General features: G+C 45.2%; 3 protein-coding genes across 4 annotated transcripts; all 3 read left to right on the top strand.

The window, feature by feature from the left end:
* The first annotated feature begins 2,614 nt into the window (after positions 1 to 2,614).
* On the top strand, positions 2,615 to 14,197 carry LOC101785947 (glutamate synthase 1 [NADH], chloroplastic). Of its 2 annotated transcripts, XM_004969499.4 has the most exons (23): positions 2,615 to 2,910; positions 3,458 to 3,821; positions 3,944 to 4,063; positions 4,169 to 4,282; positions 4,380 to 4,532; positions 4,614 to 4,714; positions 4,944 to 5,040; positions 5,522 to 5,631; positions 5,765 to 5,868; positions 5,980 to 6,159; positions 6,237 to 6,580; positions 6,704 to 6,768; positions 6,843 to 7,312; positions 7,620 to 8,489; positions 9,202 to 9,356; positions 9,472 to 9,633; positions 9,866 to 11,395; positions 11,615 to 11,833; positions 12,044 to 12,318; positions 12,439 to 12,744; positions 12,931 to 13,198; positions 13,328 to 13,582; positions 13,668 to 14,197. In XM_004969499.4, the coding sequence occupies exons 2-23, from the start codon at positions 3,486 to 3,488 to the stop codon at positions 13,923 to 13,925; spliced, it is 6,492 nt and encodes a 2,163-aa protein (XP_004969556.1). In that variant the 5' UTR covers positions 2,615 to 2,910; positions 3,458 to 3,485; the 3' UTR covers positions 13,926 to 14,197. The 2 variants fall into 2 exon arrangements, with proteins under 2 accessions (XP_004969556.1, XP_004969557.1); XM_004969500.3 differs by lacking the exons at positions 2,615 to 2,910; positions 3,458 to 3,821; positions 3,944 to 4,063; ... (2 more) ...; positions 4,614 to 4,714; positions 4,944 to 5,040 and adding an exon at positions 5,275 to 5,371.
* A 1,590-nt stretch (positions 14,198 to 15,787) lies between these two features.
* On the top strand, positions 15,788 to 16,555 carry LOC105914466. The gene has a single exon (XM_012846211.2). The coding sequence runs from the start codon at positions 15,927 to 15,929 to the stop codon at positions 16,362 to 16,364; it is 438 nt and encodes a 145-aa protein (XP_012701665.1). The 5' UTR covers positions 15,788 to 15,926; the 3' UTR covers positions 16,365 to 16,555.
* A 1,819-nt stretch (positions 16,556 to 18,374) lies between these two features.
* Positions 18,375 to 19,272, top strand: LOC101785536. Its single transcript, XM_004969498.4, has one exon. The coding sequence runs from the start codon at positions 18,588 to 18,590 to the stop codon at positions 18,975 to 18,977; it is 390 nt and encodes a 129-aa protein (XP_004969555.1). The 5' UTR covers positions 18,375 to 18,587; the 3' UTR covers positions 18,978 to 19,272.
* Positions 19,273 to 22,567: the final 3,295 nt, after the last annotated feature.

The raw sequence follows: 22,567 nt of genomic DNA, 5'->3' as shown, positions 1-22,567 counted from the left end.
TGCACTATATAATGTTGGTATAAGTTTATGTGAATCTTACAAAAGGTAAAGAAAACAATACAGCTCTGATTATGCTAACTTAGAGGTGATTACATGTTTTGTCCCTAAAACAGTTTCTGATTCACACGATTTGAATGCAATCCATAATGTTTTATAGTTATACATATCAACACTAACAATAAACGAGTTCTGGCCAATCATGCTCACCAAACGATATTCAGGACCTAGTTGATTATTAGCAAAAGTGTAATTATCATAATGTAAAGCACAGTTGTAGTCCTGCAGCTGGAACCACACAAATTTTGGGGCTTGGGGACACCCATGTGCGCGTAGTATTTTTGGTCTGGAATCTAAATGGGCAGGCTCACCATGGCGAGGAAGAACACGTGCAGAAGAAGCTCTCCCCAGAAATCACCTACCTCCCCCGACACGTGGGCCCCGCGCCAGGGCCCCGTCCGTCCGCTTTTGCATCCGGGTGCATGCGCGGCTTCCTAGGCGGGCCCGCCTCCGGCATCCGCCCCCCCCCCCCCCCCCCTCTCTCTCTGCGCACGGGACAGGGACGTTTGGGGGGCTAGGCCACTAGCGTCGGACAAAAACAAGATTACGGATTTTACGCGGGGCGTTTAATAAATCCAAATCCGTCCACTAGAGATTGAAACTTAAAATTGAAAAGATAAGGCTCCGATAAACAAGCAGCGTGGTTAACTCCGAAGCGGCTGTGGCTCTCCGCATCGACGGCGGCAGCGGCCGCGGCGCGCCGGCCGAACCGCAGCCGTCGGATCTCGGGCCCACCCGCCACGGGCGGCTGTCGTTTGCTGGACTAGCGTGGGGTGCGCGGCGGGGCCCAGTACGGCGGGGGATGTGGGCAGCACAGGTCCCCGTCGCGTCTGATCTGGCCGTGGGCCCCGGACTGCTGCGGTTCTGCTCTGTGGATGGGAACGGGGGGATTATTAACTAACGCAAACGGAAGAGGGCAAAATTGTAACCGTCTTCTGATTTTATATTGCAGGTCAAAAAGATTCTTGCGTAGGAACCCCTCCTGGGGGTACGAATTGCACGTCCATCCTCACTTCTTCGTGTTTTCCTTTTGTTAGCAAATTTGATATAGATTTATTACTTCAAAAATAGTGTAATATAATTATTGAAATCAATAATTTACAGTGATAGTGAAATTTTGAGACACGCTTTTCACATATCAAATGTAATTTATTAGGAAAATTATAGTGCTTAGAACAAACTTAAATTGCTAGACTTTGTTAATAAATCCAACTGCCTACTTTCGATTAGCATAAGTGAAATGAAGCGTCAATTGAATTTCCACACTAGAGAAATTTGTTTATCATAACATGTATGGCATGTACTACTACCTACTTCGGTTAGCATAATAAATAAACTAAATTAAGTGTCTAATTGAACTTTCTCACTAGGGATAAATTGTTTATCAAAACTTGTATGCCATGCATCTATGGAAATTCGCAGAAATATAACTAATGAAACCTTTTCTTTTTGAGGGGGTCATGCAAAAATAGGGAAAATGTGCTGTGTCTATGTGTTTTTGTTTAAGAGTGAAATTGTCAATATGTACCTTCCTTCGCAAAAAATTATAGGCCGGCATGAATACAACTAGAGAATATTGACCGCGCACGTCATATTGCCATGCGGTTGGTGTGCTTGGTGGAAAATGCTGGCAGAGGATGGCCAACTGAAGCATGATCATCAACTTCTTTTCCTCCATGGAGCTAGCTAGGTGACAATAATATTATCTTCTTACAGAAGTTACTCCATCTTTTGTCGCAATGTCTCATCCGTTTCTCAGAATCATCATATGAGAGGCGACATGCTTAGCCAAATCAAAAGAGAACAAAAGTAGGGAAGCGGTGATGCTATGCACAAGGTGGGTAGTACAAAGGCGGAAACTTGTGAATCGAAGGGAGCATAAACTTTACTCAACCAAAAGTGCTAACCATTTGAATAATGCGTACACGTATATCTAGCGCGTTTCATTTCTTTAGAGATAGAGAGATATCCAAAACAGCATCATTTCTCTTTAAAAAATATCTAAAACGGCTACTTTGTATGATTCATTTATGCAATTGCCGGTGACCAACTTATATCAATGGTAATTTATTTGCTCGGAAGCCTTAGGATGCAAGCAATTTCACTTAATAAGTTCAAATTATATGCTAGATCATGCTCAAATAAATATGTTCCTCAAAGAAAGATACCCGAATAAATGGCATCCCGTCACAGAGTATAACCTGCTAACACGTTACCTTCTTGGCACCAAACAAAATCACCATGGTGTCCCACTTTCAAAATGTAAAATCACCATAACTGGACCCACAATCAAGAATCCGGACTCTGACGGGGACCCATACGAAATATATGCCCGAGATACCACTCACCTAACAATGAACAAAATACTAAAATAATAAAGGAAAAGAACATAATTCGCGAGAAGAACAGGGGCGAAAATATTGGCAGTGGCGTCTGCGCGTGTGGGGACGCGACGCGAGGCAAGGAGCGCGGGGCTGGTGGGTTGGCAGGCAGGCGCGGCGAGGGCGAGCTCACCACCACCCTCCCTTCCTCTATAAATGCAGGGGCGCCGAATGCTCCTCAACGCCCTATACTAGCCCGGAGGAGAGGTCAAGGAAGGCGAGCGACGCTCGGGAGGAAGGGCATCCCGCGACAGAGGCGGCGCCCCGCTCCCACCAACTCACACAACCGATCCCCCTCCCCGCCGCGCCGTCGCCGGGGACGCGCGGGGGGCGAGCCGCCAAAATCTAAGGGACCGATCCCCGGGCGTGAGCCGCGAAGCTAGCGGCGGAGAAGAGATCGGGGGCACGCGCTCGCCGGCCCGCATCCTCCGGTTCCGGCCCCAGGTGGAGGGAGGCTAGACGAGAGAGAGAGGTACCCGCTCCCTCCACCCCTGCTTGCCAGGACCCGCGAGACGCTAAAAAAACCGACGGGATTTAGCAACTTGGTGGTTTGGTTCGGCTGTTGCGTGCGTGCGTGGTTTGGTGACATGCGCGGCCGTCTCGTCGTTTTTATTTATTCGATCAATTGCTATTTGATTCTGCGTCCGTGCGCTTGTTCGTGAATCCGTCTTGTCGCTCCGCCGGCGGAGGAATCTGCGCCGCCGTGCGGGGGTTGGTAGATCTGTTCATCCCTGCGTGTGTTTTCGCCGCCGAGGCGTTTGTTCCGGATTATTTTTTTTTGGGCGTGCTCTGTTCCGCTGCAGAGTGGGACGCACGAGCTTTTCTGGATGCTTTTGGTGTTGACATGTGGGCGTAGGGAAGGAGACAGCTTCGTGCTTTCTGCTTGTTTTTCCGGAGCTTTTTTAATCTGTTTTTTTCCAGGATTTCTGGGTCTTTTTTCCCCGCATGGCGTAGTAGATCGATTAATCGCTAAGTGGATACCATCTGATGCTCGTCGTTGTTTGATTGTTGCATGGCAGGTACCAGAGCGAGGCGTGCGGTTCAGCCATGTCGACGACGCAAGGGACAGCGTTGAAGTCGGCGCCGATGGGCGCAGGCCGTCGGGCCCGGCGAGGCCGGCCCGTGGCGGCGCCGTACCGTTCCGGGTGGCAAGCCTACGGTGGCGTCTCCCTCGAGGGCAGCGGGTTCCTCGGCGGCGGGCAGCGCACCGAGGAACGCGTAGTGCCGCGGGCGCCCCGCGCGGTGACACGCGACGCTGAGGTCGTCAGGCCGCTGTCGAAGCTCCCTGACAGCAGCATTGGGCTCTACGACCCCTCGTTCGAGCGTGACGCGTGCGGCGTTGGGTTTGTCGCTGAGCTTTCTGGAGATTACAAACGCGAGACTGTGAGTTTCATCGTCAAATAAGTTGATTGCCGTACTGAACTCTTCACGTTCGGGATGTCAATTTTTGCCGTACTGAACTCTTCACGTTCGGGATGTCAATTTTACCTCACTTTTTATCCCAGGTCAATGATGCTATTGAGATGCTTGAGAGAATGGCGCACCGTGGTGCTTGTGGCTGCGAGAAGAACACTGGAGATGGTGCAGGCATCCTTGTTGCTCTGCCACATGACTTCTTCAAAGAGGTGAGCTCCTTCTCAACCAGAAAAAAGAACAATAACAATAATGGAAAAAAGGCAAACAATGTTATTTCCGACAGTTTTCAAGGTTTTGCCTGGGTGTTCATGCAGGTCACAAAGGATGTTGGATTTGAGTTACCGCCACCAGGTGAGTATGCTGTTGGAATGTTCTTCATGCCAACTGATGAAAAGCGTCGCGAGAAAGGCAAAGCTGAGTTTAAGAAGGTTGGTGTAGACAATCAGTAAATTTTACACTCAGTGGCAGTGAGCAATGCTGGATTTTAATGTTGAGTCATTTCTCTGATTAATTTTGTCCATGCAGGTCGCAGAATCACTGGGACATGTTATACTCGGGTGGCGGCCAGTTCCGACTGACAACTCAGACTTGGGTGAATCTGCGCTTGAGACCGAGCCAGCCATTGAGCAGGTTTTCATCACCAAGAGTTCAAGATCAGAGGCTGAGTTTGAGCAACAGGTCATTCCATGAGTTTACAATTTGAAGTTACAGTGCACACGTGATGGATTTGGCTTAACAGTTTTTCACGAACTTTTGCAGCTATATATTCTTAGGAGATTCTCCATCAGGTCTATCCGAGCTGCTCTGGATATTCGGCGTGGAGGAGAGAGGGATTTCTACATGTGCTCTCTATCTTCAAGGTGCTTGCCATCCTCAATTTAAAAGTTTTTGTATGTGCTTTTATTTCATTATATTTCATGGCTGAAAAGGACCAGGGAGTCTCAACTAAGCCCGGTTTTGACAAGACTTTTCATATTGTAAAGGGGGATATAAAGATGCCTTCAGCATGCTCTTAACCAGCCTATTGACATTTTGGTTTATTTATATTCATGTGAGTAATCCTTATTGTATTTCTTGTGAACTTTCCAGGACTATTGTTTACAAGGGCCAGCTTAAGCCGTGCCAACTTAAGGGGTACTACTATGCAGACCTAGGTCATGAAAACTTCACGAGTTATATGGCTCTGGTAAATACAAAACCTTGATACTATTACGCAAAAATGTCATGATCATAGTCGGCGGATGGGAATCAATAATAGCAAGGCCATTGTAAGATCAAGACACGCTCCTGTGCAGGCATCAAACTTTGAATTGTCTTACCGTCACTGCTCTACTCATATGCTATTTCAGTCCTGGTTGTTGATGCCTTAAAGTGAAGTATTAGAATCTCTATTAGTTGATACCCGATAACCATGTTGCAGAGTCCAGCTGCAGTTCTGCTATGGCCGACTGCTATGCCCGACTCTTCAGGATGTGACCTCCGATTAGGTGGTGGGAAGAAAATGTGTTTGGTTTGAGGTAGCTTAGGGCTCCCAACTGTTTTGCATGACATTCTGTGTGACGCTTTCTTTTTGGTAGTGTTAGTGCTTCATTCTGATGGTCTATTCAGCATCTTAAAGCTGCAAAATATGGCTATAATACTATTCTAAAAGCCATACATTCAAACAGGTTCACTCAAGGTTCTCCACGAACACCTTTCCCAGCTGGGACCGTGCGCAGCCAATGCGTGTTTTAGGCCATAATGGAGAGATCAATACCCTTAGAGGAAACAAGAACTGGTAATCTCGCTAAACCTTTTCCCTCTGCTGGTACCATTTTTTGTTTGGTGCGAACATGATCATCTCCATATTCTTATGTTGTTTGGATTTAATTGTCCTCATCTTGCCTCTAAGTTCACTCGATTTATGATAGGATGACAGCACGTGAGGGTCTCTTAGAGGCTGAGAAGCTTGGCTTATCAAAGGAGCAGTTGTCGATAATTCTACCAATTGTGGATGCTACCTCTTCAGACTCAGGTAGGAACTCATTGTCTGAGTGTTAAATGTTCTGCAGTTAAGCTTGGCAAATGAAAATCAGTAAATTGCCTATCTTTTGGAAACTTATTGATTGGAATATGTGAACTGTAGGTGCATTTGATAATGTTCTTGAGCTTCTTGTCCGAGGTGGGCGAAGCCTGCCAGAAGCTGTGATGATGATGATCCCTGAGGCATGGCAGAATGATGCAAATATGGATCCTGAAAAGAAAGCTCTCTATGAATTTCTGTCAGCACTTATGGAGCCTTGGGATGGACCTGCTCTAATATCTTGTAAATATATTTGACCCACTTTCCTTTTCTGATCTTACTTCTGATTATTACTTGATCTAACTTAGTTTCTCCTCTAGTTACTGATGGCCGCTACCTTGGAGCTACCCTGGACCGCAATGGTTTGAGGCCTGGTCGATTTTATGTGACCCACAGTGGACGCGTGATCATGGGTAGTGAAGTTGGCGTTGTTGATGTTCCTCCTGAAGATGTACTGAGAAAGGGCAGGCTAAACCCTGGAATGATGCTATTGGTTGATTTTGAGAATCACACAGTAGTGGATGATGAAGCTCTGAAATCACAGTATTCTAAAGCTCACCCATATGGTGAATGGCTCAAGAAACAAAAACTATGCCTTAAAGACATTGTAGAATCTGTGCCTGAAGTGGATAGAGTTGCTCCAAGCATTTCTAGCTCTTTTTCAGTAAGTCGTTCACCATGATTCAACATTATTTATCTAATTGGGATATAACTTTAACTATGTTACTGATGGCAACTTGGGTCAAACATAAGTAACAGTACTTATTTCCTTTACAATATGGTGCAGCAAAAGAATGTGGCCAAGGAGAGTGTTGGTGTCAATGGAATTATGACCCCACTGAAGGCCTTTGGGTAAGCAAGTGTTTCATTATATTTGATTACTGTTTCAGTTTTTGCTGTATGCTTATTCATCTGACCAACTCCAGGTACACGGTAGAAGCCCTGGAAATGTTGTTGCTGCCAATGGCAAAGGATGGAACGGAAGCTCTTGGCTCCATGGGAAACGATACGCCCCTTGCAGTGATGTCAAACAGGGAGAAGCTGACTTTTGAGTACTTCAAGCAGATGTTTGCACAAGTTACAAACCCACCAATTGATCCCATTAGAGAGAAAATCGTAACATCTATGGAGTGTATGATTGGCCCAGAAGGTGACTTGCTGGAAACAACTGAAAAACAATGCAACCGCCTTGCCCTTAAAGGTCCTTTGGTTTCTATTGATGAAATGGAAGCTATAAAAAAGATGAATTACCGTGGTTGGCGAAGCAAGGTGCTTGACATAACTTATCCGAAGAAGTCTGGAAGGAAGGGCCTGGAAGAGACTTTGGACAGAATTTGCGCTGAAGCTCGTGAAGCCTTACGCCAAGGCTACACTATTTTGGTTCTCTCAGATAGAGGTTAGAAATTTTACTTACAGTAGATTATTTTTGTTGTATATGACTATATACGCTAATCATCCAACAGTTAATCAAACAGAATGCAGCCAACAAATTTGTTATAAGCCTACAAACATTAGTATAACTGCCTTACAACTTGAGTATCATTGGTTTATCTGTTACTCTTTTCATTTGCTCAATGTGTCGAAGTTTTCCTATTTTTTAGCTTGAAAACAGCTCCTTTGCGATTCAATTCCTATGACAGTCCATCAAAGTTTCAAGCCTTTGAAATCTGATTTTTATTGTTTTGCGTAAATTTCCTATGCAGGATTTTCCTCAGACCGTGTTGCTGCCAGTTCTCTCTTAGCAGTTGGAGCAGTACATCAGCACCTTGTTGCGAATCTTGAGAGGACACGCATAGGATTGTTGGTTGAGTCCGCTGAACCTCGTGAAGTGCACCATTTCTGCACCCTGGTTGGATTTGGTGCTGATGCAATATGCCCGTATCTGGCTATTGAAGCAATTTGGTGCTTGCAGAAGGATGGGAAGATTCCTCCTAACAGTGATGAGCAACCCTACTCAAAGGAAGAGCTGGTGAAGAAGTATTTCTATGCTTCAAACTATGGAATGATGAAAGTTCTTGCAAAGATGGGAATATCCACCCTTGCGTCCTACAAAGGTGCTCAGATTTTTGAAGCTCTTGGTCTTTCTTCTGAAGTAATTGGCAAGTGTTTTGAAGGTACACCTAGCAGAATTGAGGGTGCAACATTTGAAATGCTTGCACGAGATGCTCTCCGTCTTCATGAGTTAGCTTTCCCATCAAGAACCCCTCCACCTGGCAGTGCAGATGCAAAGGCACTTCCCAACCCAGGGGATTACCACTGGAGGAAAAATGGTGAAGTCCACCTCAACGACCCACTTGCAATTGGAAAATTACAAGAAGCAGCTCGGGTTAACAGCCGGGCAGCATACAAAGAATATTCAAAGCGAATTCAGGAGCTCAACAAGACCTGCAATCTCCGTGGCATGCTGAAATTTAAAGATATCACTGGCAAGATATCTTTGGACGAGGTTGAACCTGCAAGTGAAATAGTGAAACGTTTTTGTACTGGTGCAATGAGTTATGGGTCAATTTCATTGGAAGCACATACTGCCCTTGCTATGGCCATGAACAAACTTGGAGGAAAATCTAATACAGGTATGTTCTCATCCATATGTGTCATTTCTCTGTTAGTAATGTGACGAATTTATTGTATTTTGTTTGGCACATTAGCTCCAAAGAGAACCCTGCTAAACAAACTTAGGACAGTATGAACTATCTTCTAATTTTTGTTAGACTGACGTGCTGTCATTCTTTTTCCCTGAAACATGAGTGGCATGCCATCTATCTTTTATTATCTTGTCTGTCCTTTGCACTAACATTTTAGACACGATAATGTATAAAACTATACTGAAGTTGCTGCTATCAAATTAAATTAATTCGTTGCATATCTGCTCTATCTAGATGGACTTATCCCATGCCTTCTGTTAACCTTTTCATCTTCCCATTGACGTCAAATATTGGCTTCTGAAAAATATTATCCCAATTTGCTTGTTATAATTTATTGCAAGATATGTTTTTCCTTTTTATTATTTTTTAAAACGTTACCCGCCTGCAAACTGATAAGGACATCGGCTATAAGTTGCTGGGGTTCAGTTAGAAGCACTTGATAATTTTCCTCCTAACAGCATGCATGTGGTATTCCCTTTTCGAATTTTGATTATAACCCCTTTAATTTAGTGCCTTGTATTGTAGTTAAGGAACATGGACTTGTGTTCTTAAGCACATTTCTAGATCTTAATATTAAAATCTTTAATCCCAAGTCTTAACCTACGTGACCAATTGCACTTATGCTGATATATCTGTGCAGGTGAGGGAGGGGAACAGCCCTCTCGTATGGAACCGCTTCCTGATGGTTCAATGAACCCAAGACGAAGTGCCATCAAGCAAGTTGCTAGTGGACGGTTTGGAGTTTCCAGCTATTACCTGACTAATGCAGATGAGCTGCAGATTAAAATGGCTCAGGTACCGTGTCAAAATTATGTACTATGCAGCCACTAAAATGATTACTTTCTGTTCAAAGAACATGTCTTACATATTTCACGTTGAATTCTCTTTAACTTATATGTAATTTATATAGGGTGCCAAGCCTGGTGAAGGTGGTGAGCTTCCAGGTCACAAGGTTATTGGTGACATTGCTGTCACAAGACATTCTACAGCTGGTGTAGGACTCATTAGCCCTCCTCCTCATCACGATATATATTCAATTGAGGATCTTGCACAGCTTATACATGATCTTAAGGTATAAATCATCAAATATAGCAATATTGTTTTCTTGCTTGCTTGTTTCTGTGCTGGATTTAATTCTTTTACATGCTCATTTTCTTACAACCTGCAAAGTTCTTTCAATCTTAATTTTCATGTATCACTTGCTTACGGTGCTACTTTTTACTGGTGGACTTGCACGGTTGTTTTCGTGCATTTCCAACTTTCAATTGTTGTTCAGTGATATTGATATTTTTGTTGTTGTGCAGAATTCAAACCCTGGAGCCCGTATCAGTGTCAAACTAGTCTCTGAGGCTGGAGTGGGAGTTGTTGCAAGTGGTGTTGTAAAAGGACACGCAGATCATGTTCTTATTTCTGGACATGATGGAGGCACAGGAGCTTCAAGATGGACAGGTATCAAGAATGCTGGACTTCCATGGGAACTTGGATTGGCTGAGACGCATCAAACTCTAGTAGCAAATGGGCTTCGTGGTCGAGCTGTTCTGCAAACAGATGGACAGTTAAAGACTGGTAGAGATGTTGCTGTTGCTTGCTTGCTTGGTGCAGAGGAATTTGGTTTTAGCACTGCCCCACTGATCACACTTGGCTGTATTATGATGCGAAAATGCCACATGAACACTTGTCCTGTTGGTATAGCTACTCAAGACCCAGTGCTTCGAGAAAAGTTTGCTGGAGAACCAGAACATGTAATTAACTTTTTCTTTATGCTCGCCGAGGAGCTAAGAGAAATCATGGCAAACCTTGGGTTCCGCACCATTACTGAAATGGTTGGACGATCTGATATGCTTGAGGTTGATCCAGAAGTAGTGAAGAGCAACGAGAAACTTGAGAACATTGACCTCTCACTGATCTTGAAGCCAGCTGCAGAGATTCGTCCAGGTGCTGCTCAGTACTGTGTTGAGAAGCAAGATCATGGCCTTGACATGGCATTAGATAACAAACTAATAGATTTGTCAAGAACTGCTATTGAAAAGCAAGTTCGTGTGTTCATTGAGACTCCAATTCAGAACACGAATCGAGCAGTTGGAACCATGCTCAGTCATGAAGTCACTAAACGTTATCACATGAATGGATTGCCTGCTGGTACAATTCATGTGAAGTTCACTGGAAGTGCTGGCCAAAGTTTTGGCGCTTTTCTCTGTCCTGGAATCACTCTTGAATTAGAAGGAGACAGCAATGATTATGTTGGTAAAGGATTGTCTGGTGGAAAAATTGTTGTGTACCCACCAAGGAACAGTTCATTTAGTCCAGAGGACAATATTGTCATTGGTAATGTAGCTCTATATGGTGCTACCAAGGGAGAGGCATACTTCAATGGTATGGCAGCAGAAAGGTTTTGTGTTCGCAACTCAGGTGCTCAAGCAGTAGTTGAAGGAATTGGAGATCATGGATGCGAGTACATGACTGGAGGTACTGTGGTTATCCTTGGAAAAACTGGACGTAACTTTGCTGCTGGAATGAGTGGAGGCATTGCTTATGTTTACGATGTTGATGGGAAATTCAGTGCCCGCTGCAACAATGAGTTAGTTGATCTATATCATGTGGAGGAAGAGGATGACATCATCACATTGAAAATGATGATTGAACAACATAGACGTAACACCGAGAGTGTTTTAGCTAGAGACATACTCTCTGATTTTGATAACCTTCTTCCAAAATTTGTAAAAGTATACCCAAGGGATTATAAGAGGGTTTTGGAAAACATGAAAGTGGAAAAAGCTGCGGCTAAGCACACAAAGGATCCTAAGATGACAAATGGTATTTCTGTGACAACTAAGGTGAGATACATTTTCAAGTGATAATTCTGTTTTATGTTTCATATCACAAATTCCTTCCGAAGGTACTGCAAGTAACTTGCTAAAAGTGTCCATTTTATTTAGGATTTCACAGTTCAATAGAGAATTAACCCGATTTGCAAATATTTGCCCATCAGAAACAGCTAATAATGTAATTCCAATTCTCTGGAAGCTACTAATTGTATCAACTTTCTTGTACAGAAAGTACAACCTGATCAGTCTGCTAGCCGACCAACACGTGTTGCCAATGCCAAAAAGTACCGAGGTTTCATTACATATGAGCGAGAGAGTATTTCTTACCGAGATCCAAAAGAGCGTGTTAAAGATTGGAAGGAAGTTGCAATTGAGTCAACACCTGGCCCACTATTAAACACACAATCTGCTCGCTGTATGGATTGTGGCACTCCTTTCTGTCATCAGGTGAGATAGTAGTTTTTGTTATTTTTGTTTAAGGTTGTTGGTTCTCTTTCCATCATAGTTAAGGATTTACTTTATTCAGTTGCTGAATTGGACAAGTTTTCTCAAAAAAGTTTTTGTTTCTATGTTACTTCTGTGATTCAACTTGTTTTTCCTACTCTTATCCAATGGAATGATAACAATTCATAACTCCTTGTAACTTTTTTCTCACAGGAAAGCTCAGGTGCTGGCTGTCCTCTTGGAAATAAGATCCCAGAGTTCAATGAATTAGTTCACCAGAATAGATGGCGCGAAGCATTGGATCGATTACTTGAGACAAACAATTTCCCAGAATTTACTGGACGAGTTTGCCCTGCTCCTTGTGAGGGATCATGTGTTCTTGGGATCATCGAAAATCCAGTGTCTATCAAAAGCATAGAATGTGCAATCATAGACAAAGGTTTTGAAGAGGGATGGATGGTACCACGGCCTCCACTTCAAAGAACTGGGTATTTACTTTTACGCTTTTGATGACTTTGATTAATTTCTCTAAATTTCTGTTACTTTTAGTTGCATTGCTATGTAGTATCCAAGTTACGATCATTTACAATGTAATGTTCCTATTGCAGAAAGAAGGTGGCCATTGTTGGCAGTGGACCATCTGGTTTGGCTGCTGCGGATCAACTAAACAAAATGGGCCATTTTGTAACTGTGTTTGAACGAGCCGACCGCATTGGAGGTTTAATGATGTATGGTGTGCCAAACATGAAGACAGACAAGATCGGCATTGTTCAACGCCGTGTTAATTTAATGGCTGAAGAGGGTGTCACTTTTGTGGTGAATGCCAATGTTGGTAGTGATCCTTTATACTCAATTGACCGTCTACGTTCTGAGAATGACGCAGTTATTTTGGCTTGTGGAGCAACAAAACCAAGGTAACAGATTTAAGACGCTCTAAAATTTTTAATTTATACTGGCTCCTAAATGTTACCTGCATAATGTTTATAAGTACAACATTCTTAAGTGCAACAAAAATAGCATGATGTAAAAAAATACTTCAAATAGTTGCAATGCCTTATTAATATGTCCTTTGATTCTAACATGAAGCTGTCCTTGGACAGAGATCTCACAATTCCTGGACGTGAGCTATCAGGAGTTCATTTTGCAATGGAATTTCTGCACGCAAATACCAAAAGTTTACTGGACAGCAACCTTGAGGATGGTAAGTACATATCTGCCAAGGGGAAAAAGGTGGTGGTTATTGGTGGAGGTGATACAGGCACAGATTGCATTGGTACATCTATTAGGCATGGTTGCAGCAGCCTTGTAAATCTCGAACTTCTGACTAAACCACCGAGCAAGAGAGCTGCTGACAACCCATGGCCGCAGGTAAATATCTCTCATTTATGTAATTTATCACATTTATAAGAGTAATGCATACCATTTTTGTTAGATTACTGAATGCAGGACTGTTCCAGCTTTGGGTTCTTATTAGTTTATTTCTCCTTTTGCCTGTAGTGGCCAAGAATTTTCCGTGTTGACTATGGGCATCAAGAAGCTGCTACCAAGTTCGGGAAGGATCCAAGAACTTATGAAGTCATGACAAAGCGTTTTCTTGGTGATGAAAATGGCAAGGTGAAGGCCCTTGAGGTAGTGCGTGTGAAGTGGGAGAAAGTAGATGGAAGATTTCAACTCAAGGAGATCCAAGGATCAGAAGAAATCATCGAGGCAGATCTCGTCCTCCTAGCTATGGGATTCCTGGGCCCTGAAGCGGTTAGTACCTCTCAAATCTGTTCTAGTGGCTAAAAGTAACACCTATGAGAAATATCTGCCAATTAACAGTCTTGTCTTCCTGCAGACTATCGCTGAAAAACTGGGTCTGGAGAAGGACAACCGATCAAACTTCAAAGCCCAGTTTGGAGACTTTGCCACCAGTGTTGATGGCGTCTTTGCAGCCGGGGACTGCAGACGCGGACAATCATTGGTGGTTTGGGCCATCACGGAGGGGCGGCAGGCTGCTGCAGCGGTAGACAAGTACTTGACAAGGACCGATCAGAATGCTGCAGGCGACATCACCCCTTCCGGCGCAGGTCTCGTTCAGCCAGTTGCTGCATAAACTGAATCATGTTCTAGGTTCTCGTTAGGATATCCTGTGATTGATCACATCAAACGGTGTTCTCTTAGTTGTCTAAGAAGCAGATAATGCCCGGGCTCATTAAGGAAGAGAGCCCTTCTATATTTTGATGATAGATAAACAGTTGGAAGTTTTGGTGGCTATTGTTTCTTCATCTTTTCCAGATATATGTTTTGCATGTTGGGATGTGGTTTTGTAGTCCGAATAATGTACAGTCTTTCCGTTGAATTAATAGATGTAAATTTGTCGGGTAATTTGGCATCTATATTCTGCGTATGTGGAAGGGCAACATGGGGCACCACAGTCCGCGACTTCGCTGAGAGTTTCACATCTTTCAGTGTCTGATGGTCATGGCGGTGTACTCTTAATTCTTACTAGAACGTGTTCTGGTGCGTAGAAATAACCTGAAGAGTAACAGCCGTCGCCTGGTTTTTTAGATGCTTGGATACTTTGCACGGTCTGTCTGTTAACTGCGCTGTCTGGACTTATAAGCTGGCTGAAAAGTTGAAACGGCTGATTTGTTATGAGAGAAAAACACTGTTCGGTGGCTGATAAGCTGAAGCGAACAGAGCCACGCGTGTCTCCTGCTCTCGTGCAGTTACATGTAACGCCCGCTGATTCGTGATCGAGTTAACCCACCATACTTGACCATTGTAGTCCCTTTGAAATTTTCAGAACTCAGGATCTAATGTGGATTAAGATAAAAAAACATAGCAGGTTGTTTAATGAACAAAACAGAAGTGGCAGAACAGACTATATAGAACTGAGTTCTCTTCAACACCCATAGAGTAAGTAGATCACCTGTGGCTCACTAGTCACAACGCAAAGCTTGGAAGTTGGAACCGATCCCTTAAGAGCAACTTCAAGAGTACTCTAAAAAATTCTTCCTCAAAACTATGTAGTAGGGGTTCTTCCAAAAAAAATTTCCCCCAAAAACATATCAATCTATAGCGGATCGCTAATAAATAGCCCCCAATATTTTAAAATAGGCCACGTCATCATATTAGACCCATCGGAAGTGACGCACGAGCGTGCGGGAATCAGGATTGGGGGAGGAATGCCAACACTAAAATGTACACGGTGGTAGACTATCTTTTAGCGTTGCTAAAAAATTGAGGAAGATTTGGATGAATTGTTGGAATTCATTTTTTCTCCTTTTTCCCTTAAAAAAAGTATTAGGGTAAGATTAGCAGGCTCTTGAAGTTGCTCTAACACCCCGAGAATTGCATTTCCGCTTCATCTTCCCCGGTTTAGTTGGTTTGGAGGTAGTGCGTCGCCCGCACAAGCGATCCGCTCAGCTTCAAGGAAACTCAAAACGCCCCCTGCCTTTCCAGAAAAGGGCCCGCATCGATCACACAACAAAACGTTACCAGGAATCCTGACCAACGCATCCGTTCCCGCCCGGCCCGTCGGGTCGCCGGCACCACGCGGTCGGGTCGCCATCGATCACCCGTCGTCAAAGGCTCAAAGCTCCAATCGAGGCGAAACGCAGGAGGTCCGCCCCGTCCTTCACGGCCTCCGGGCAGCGCCGTGGACAGGCAACTTCGCTTCGACCACCAGCGTGCGTGGCAGTTACCACCCAGGTCCCGGTCTCCCCCGCCCCCCCCAAGACGACGACGGAAAGCGAAGTGAAAAGGGACACGTATCACACCAGGCGGACCTCGGTCACGCGCGCACTGCCCCCTCGGCTCCGAGTTCAGTCCCCGTCGACCGCGAGCAGCAGCCCTGGTCTACACGCCGTGCTGCGCACGTCCTTTTTACTACTCGGTTGAACGAGTCCTCCCCCTTCGCCACGCCACGGGGCACGGCACGCGCGCACCATTTAACCGCCCGGGCCAGCACCCGACCACCACCACCAGGCCGCAGCGCAGCAGCTGAGCAGCAGCCGCCGCCTTTGCCTCCGGCGGCCTCGTCCCGTCTCACTTCCTCGTAACTAAATCACTTGGCCAGTCAGTCCCGCTCCACGCACAGCACAGCACGGACATGGGCAACGCCGTGGCGTCCGCGGGGAGGCGTCGTCGTCCCAAGAACGACGACGCCACCGAGGCCGCGGCTTCTTATGCCGCGGCGCCGAGGCGCGCGTCCGTCATGCCACTGAAGCAGCGGGACGACTCTGAGCAGGAGGAAACGACGCGGGCGAGGCGAGTCTCGAGGTCGGGCGGCGCCGTGGATGACGACGCCGCCGCCAGCAAGGCCCCGGCCGCCACGGTGGCGACGGTGAAGATCGTGCTGAGGAGGAAGGACGCGGAGGCGCTGGTGGCGAGGCTGAACGCGCAGAGCGCGCGGGAGCGCAAGGATAGGATGGCTGAGATCAAGGCCGAGCTCCGGGCGGGGGAGTGCTGCGGCGGCGGCGGCGGCGCGAGCCCGGTGTCGTGCCGGGACGCGTGGAGGCCGCGGCTCGCGCCGATAAATGAGAACTAGTTTTTTAGTGTTCTTCGTTGCTGCTACGGTTGAGTAGTTGTTGGTCACCCGACCAGGTGCTGTACGTGCAGTGGGAAGAGGTGGCAACCAGTCGGATCAGAACAGCATACATGTTCGCTGCAGTATTATGATCGATGTGTATCTCTGGTTCATTAACAAAATCATTAGTGGAGTTTGATTTTCAGTTAGAACGGAGAACAACCGGATCTGCATCCGGGAACTGGATAAGATAAAGTGAAGTTCAGGTTCCGAGGACATGATCTGGAGGCCATCTCGCCTCATTGCCATCACTAATTGCTACAGTATTGTAGCTTCGTCCGGGGTGTTTGGTTCCACGGACTGAAATTTAGTTCCTATCATACCAAATATTTAGATACTAATTATAAATATTAAATATAAATTAATTACAAAATCAATTGCGCAGATGGAGGTTAATTCGCGAGACAAATATATTAAGCATAAACTTCAATCCGTGGAACCAAACACCCTATTAGATGCGATAGGGAGATCGCCGCCGTCCCTCGTGACGAAGGTCGAACAAGCATCAAGAGCTCAGTATGATCCCGGTCTTTCTTCTCGTCAAATGATTTTTTTTGAAATAAACTCGTCAAATAATTTAGATTTGGTATTTCTTGTAAATTAAAAATGGCAGCCAGCCCGGTCCGGCCCAACAGAGGCACGAAAACTATTGTAAGCACGTTTTTTGGACCCAAAATATTTTGGACTTTTTTATCGACCCAATCTGAATTATGCTCAACTAGTCAAATCTAGGTGCTCCTCGGCTCCACCGTGTGCCTCCTTGAGCCCTCTCCACCTGACTGCATTTGTTCGTCTCCAGCGGCCGGAGCTACCAAATCTCCACACCTAAACTCTAAATCTCCTGACATCTCCCAATTTCATTAATTTTTTTGATGACTTGCGGATTTTTAAGATGCAAGTCATCTTACATGGAGCACATCAATTTATATTTTTTTGCGACTATAGCAAATCAATTTATATTAACAGTGTCAAACAGATAGGAAACCCGGTAGTGTTCTTGATGGTTGGTCGTTTACAAATCCCGATAGCTTTGCTTCGCATTTCCTGTCATCAGCTGTCGCAAACATAACGAAAAAAAATCTACTTTTCCTCTCTCACCTATTCACTTTGTCCACTTTAACTACTTTGTCCACTTAACCTTCCGAATAAAATTACGCTCACTTTAGTCCTCCCAACTATTTCATTTGGTCCAATCAACATGCTCTAAATTCTTCAACACACTTTGACTTGCTTAGTAAGACCTGAGTGTACTTTTTCCGAGTTCACTTCATGTCAGACCAAATTGGGAGGGAAAGAATGTTGCCATTGTTATAGCCATAACCAAATAGCTACTACCTAATATTAGCCAAACTCTCCTAACTTTATGGTCAAGAGTGGTGAGGTGTAGGAATGTTGCTACCGATCAAATATGTTTGTACTAAGGGCTCGTTTGGTGCGGTTTAAGGAGGTCTCAGCTTCGGCACTGTAGTGCATCATAGCACGTGCCGAAGCCGAGGGGAGAGCCACTTTTTCCGGCTTTCCCTCTTCCCAGTTTATTTTTTACCTCGGTTTGCGTTTTGGCTTCGTGTTACAGTGCAACACAGTAGCGCTACAGTACGTGCGTCGGAGAAGTTGAAGCCCCTTAAGCCCTACCAAAAAGGCCCTAACTCAATTCCAAGATTCGCTGCCTTTCATTAAAAGAACACTAACTCTGCATGGCGAAGTTCATTGGCAATATGAAATTAGTGTCTCCATGACGACCCCTTTGAGGCCGTCACAATCCATGTAGACCAGTTCATAGCTGCTATCTTGATCAAATTTAAAAGGTCCCGGCAACTTGAACCATCATCCGAGACCGTTTCAATCAACTCACACAGAGAAAGTACTATCACAAAACTAAAATATATTTTTTTTAAAAAATATTTGATTGTAATAGAGCTACACCAATACGCTGTACATGAAGTACTAGCCATTTTGAGTTCATGCGCTCGGTTCAGTGCCCATAGACCGCGAGGAGACCTGTCTATATCCCGCGCTGTGCACGTCCTTTTTACCCCCGTTTGAATAAGTCACCCCCTTCGTGACGCTGCAAAAATAGGGCACGGCACCATTTAAAGGGCCGATGAACCAATCCGATCACCACCACCTGGTGTCACTCCCTAGTAGCCACTCACTTGGTCAGTCCCGCTCCACGCACGCAGAGACATGGGCAACACCGGGTGGAGGCGCTCCAAGAACGACGTCGTCACCGAGGCGGCGGCGTCGAGGCGCGCGGTCGCCAAGCCGCGCAAGCAGCGGCGGGATGACGACTCCGCCGATGAGGAGGAACAAACGACGCGCGCGTGGCGACGTCGTCGTTCCGGAGGAGTACTTTCGCGTGCGGGTGGCGGCGACGGCGCGGCCCTGGCCGCGGTCGGCACGGTGGTGACGGTGAAGGTCGTGATGAGGAGGAAGGACGCGGAGAAGCTGGCGGCGAGGCTGAACGCGCGGGAGCGCAAGGCCAGGATGGCCGAGCTCAAGGGCGAGCTCCGGGCCGGCGGGGACGGCGGCGGCGCGTGCTGGAGTCCGCAGCTGGCGCCGATAAAGGAGAACTAGTTAGCTTCAGCGCACACACCGGTGGTGTGACACGACTAGTTTGAGCGCCGGAGGTTGCTTAGAAGTCAGAAGTACAGCAGGAGTAGTAACCAACTTGTAGCTAGTGTCTGTCCTAGTTGCCGTTTCGGTTGAGGAGTGTATGGTTTGATCGGTTGGTCACCCGGCCATGTGTCTGTACATAGTGGAAAAAAGGTGGCAACTTGTTGGATCACCGTAGATATTATTGTCCACCTTCACTATGTTCATATCCATGTATCCCTCGTTCCTTCTTCGAACCAAGCCGCTGGATTGCATCCACCAAGAATTGGATAGACCAAATGAAAGTGGGGTTCGTCTTCTCAGGACACAAGGAGGGTGCCGTCGCAATCGCCCGGTTCCCATCCAACCTCAGTTGCTGGCTTTCACCTCGAGGCTTAAGTACTGTAACCAACGGGAAGCCGAATCGTGCTTTAGCCACGGCGCCTCAGCTGCGAGTGCTTGGCTCTTATCTTCTGCTCGGGCCGGCTTTACCGTTTCGCACTTTACCCTGGAGCAGAAAGCAACGCGACGGGCAAGTGGTACACGGCTCGCGATGCTGTCAATCTCGGCAACGTCATGGGTGTGGCCACCGGGGCCTGGTGGATCACTGTTAAGCACAGTCATCTTGAACATGTGACCCGCCGTTTTCACGCCACGGGCAGTAACACTAATCATTAACAACAGCGTGTTTTTACGGTAACGCGGACGTGTCCTCGATCGCCTGCAGCGTCACGTTCGGGCACGTCCTGGCCTAGTAAATGCATGTTCTCTCTCTGCTCGAGCTTCTATTCCCTTGGCTCGCTGAAGGTCAGCTCTTTGAATATCGATCAAGTTCCAAGTCCGCTGATTGGTGATGCAAAGCTTGAAAGCTACGTATGCCATAAGTAGATCTGGATCAAGGTTCCAAGTATGTGCATCGCAGGCCTTAAAACACCTTGCTTTGCGTTCATTCTTGTATACAAAAATCGACAGAACTCTTGGCGTCTTTTCGAAAAAAAAAGTGGCGCAGGAGCAAGGAAATGAAGACGTACTCACTCAGTTCCACAGTTCCAAAAAAACGTGTACGGTTAGCTTTATATGGCGAGGATCATGTACAACTTCAAAATTAGTAGTGCCTCGTTGAAGCCACCGTAAGCCGTCACAATCACAGATGGACCGGTTCAAAGTTTTATGGTGACCAATTTAAGAGGGCAACGTGACCCTTATCCAAGACCGTTTCATCCAAAGGTCGAACGGAGAAAGTAGTAATAGCCAAATAGGTAAAGGAGAAATGATGTGATGTTTATGGCATGCCCATAGGGGTGGGGTGCACGAATCCCTCCCTTATCCCAAATGATTACGATATCTGCTGAACTTAGAGCCTGTTTGGTTTGTGTTGCTTATTATAAGCAGCCTTATTTAGAATTGCTTATTTTTAGTCCAGCTGTTTGGATACTCTTGCTTATGAGCATTGAATGGACCAACTTACCCCTAATTATTGAGAGGTGATTGGTGGGAGAGAGAGGGGGGACCACCCATAAATGAGGGCAGGGGGTAAAGAGTACCTTTTAGCTCTAATAAGCAACCCTTGTGTTGCTTATGTGCTAAAAATAAGCAGCCCCATAAGCAACCTAATAAGCAAGGGTATTTGGTTGCATAAGCAAATAAGTTGCTTATTTTTAGTTGCTAATGCATAAGCAACTCAAATCAAACACCCCCTTAGTCTTTTAGAGAAGAACATTGTTTATGATCTCATAAATACTTCATTAAATGTTGGTCATTGGTGCCCTATCAAGCATTGCATGAAATTAACAAAAGGGCCATTTGATCATAGAGGGGCCAGTGCCCCCCCTCCCCCAACCTCTATCCTCCCTCCCCCAACCTCTATGGGCATGTTGGGAGGAATTTGTGCAAGAATGAAATTGTTTCAATTCCTTAGTTTATTTATAGATAATATTTATTTCATCTTTTAAAAGAAGTGGATTGGCTTCGGTGATGAAAAAAGAGCAACAGGATGCCCAAGAGAAGAAAGAGTTTATAAGAGAAAGAGTTTCTTATTTCTAAAGAGTCCCTGACGGGAGATGAAAGACCACTAGTTGGGTGAGTCTAGCAATGGGAAGTGCAAAAATGGTCCAGTGGATGAGTGGAGCGTGTTGATGCTCATAGAAAAAAAGACGGAGACTAGGAAGAAGGGAATTGATTGAAATGAGTTTTTTAAATCAGATTTTGAAGGGTAGCGGCACCCTCTTATTTTATTTTATTGGTAATAGCCTTGTTTTTTAAACAATGATTTGGATTGTAGACTTGAAAACGGAGGAACAATGGTGAATGGTCGGCTAACCGAAGATGTACTGCTAACCTTAAGGTTGATTTACTCACAAAAAAGGCTGATTAACAATTTTAAAATGAGCGGTGCCTCTTTCAAGCGTGGATATTGGCAGGAATTAATTGAGACTTTAGCATGGTCATGAACGCACACTTTGACTAATTTAATTCGCTAGAGAGATAAGCCCGTGGCTCTTTTCATTGTGCAAGTACTGGTTGGATTAGCCTCTTTTTTTGGCTTATTCACTTATGCAGCTTTTTTGGTTGCCTCAACATCAGGCAAGTTTGGTTAATTTAGTTATTATTTTTTTACCGTATCGGAACCTAGTTCATTAAGCCACAACGAGGCCTTCACAATCATAGATCGCTTGGTTCAAAGTTACCTTGACCAAATTTAGGGCAACGTGACCCTTATCCAATTCAAGACCGTTTCAAACAAGTTAGTTAAAAGAGAGAGTGAGCAGAACAGGGAGACAAAGTGGCGGCTTTCATTACCCAACAAGTAAATTAACCTCGTATCATACTGGAGGCACATCCACTAAAGGTTCACTTAATTGCATCTCAAACAGGGAAGAAAATGGGTCGATGTAATCTTTGTTCTCGTATCGTTGAATTCTGTAGTCATAGGTGGATTTTGCTGGCAGGACTGCATCTTGAATCAGTCAACCAGGTGTCATCTAGTCCGAAAGAACCTCTGGCGAAGTAAGTCATGCATGCAGCCCCAATCCCCCCGACTGGCCTTGGCCTATTGGGAACGGCTGAAAAAAGATTTTTGGGATCACGGACATACTCCTTCCGTTCCAAATTATAAATTATTCTAATTTTTTTGGAGAGTCAAACTATTTTATATTTGACCAAAATTATAGAGAGGATCATAAAGATTTATAGCACCGAATAGATATACTATAAAAATATATTTAATGAAAAAACTAATGGTACCTATTTGGTATCATGAATGTTAGTATTTTATTGTATAAATTTGATCAAACTTGAGATGCTCTGACTCTCTAAAAAAGTTGGAATAACTTATAATTTGGAACGGATGGAGTACAAAATAACCTATCAACGACAAGGTTGTTGCCATGGCTAAATACAGGATGCGGCTAACGAGTCAAGCTTTACTTCTGCTTATCAGAACACAACCTGCCAACCCATATGGCCATACATCCTACTTGAGCACGCTAATATCCTTCCCATCCGAACCATGACCGATCCGAGGAGCTGTTATACCTGAGAGGCACAACAGGTACAGATGTCATACAAGACAA

This window comes from Setaria italica, chromosome V (assembly GCF_000263155.2).
Source record: "Setaria italica strain Yugu1 chromosome V, Setaria_italica_v2.0, whole genome shotgun sequence".
NCBI classification, from domain to species: domain Eukaryota; kingdom Viridiplantae; phylum Streptophyta; class Magnoliopsida; order Poales; family Poaceae; genus Setaria; species Setaria italica.
This window is presented reverse-complemented; position numbering and strand designations above follow the sequence as displayed.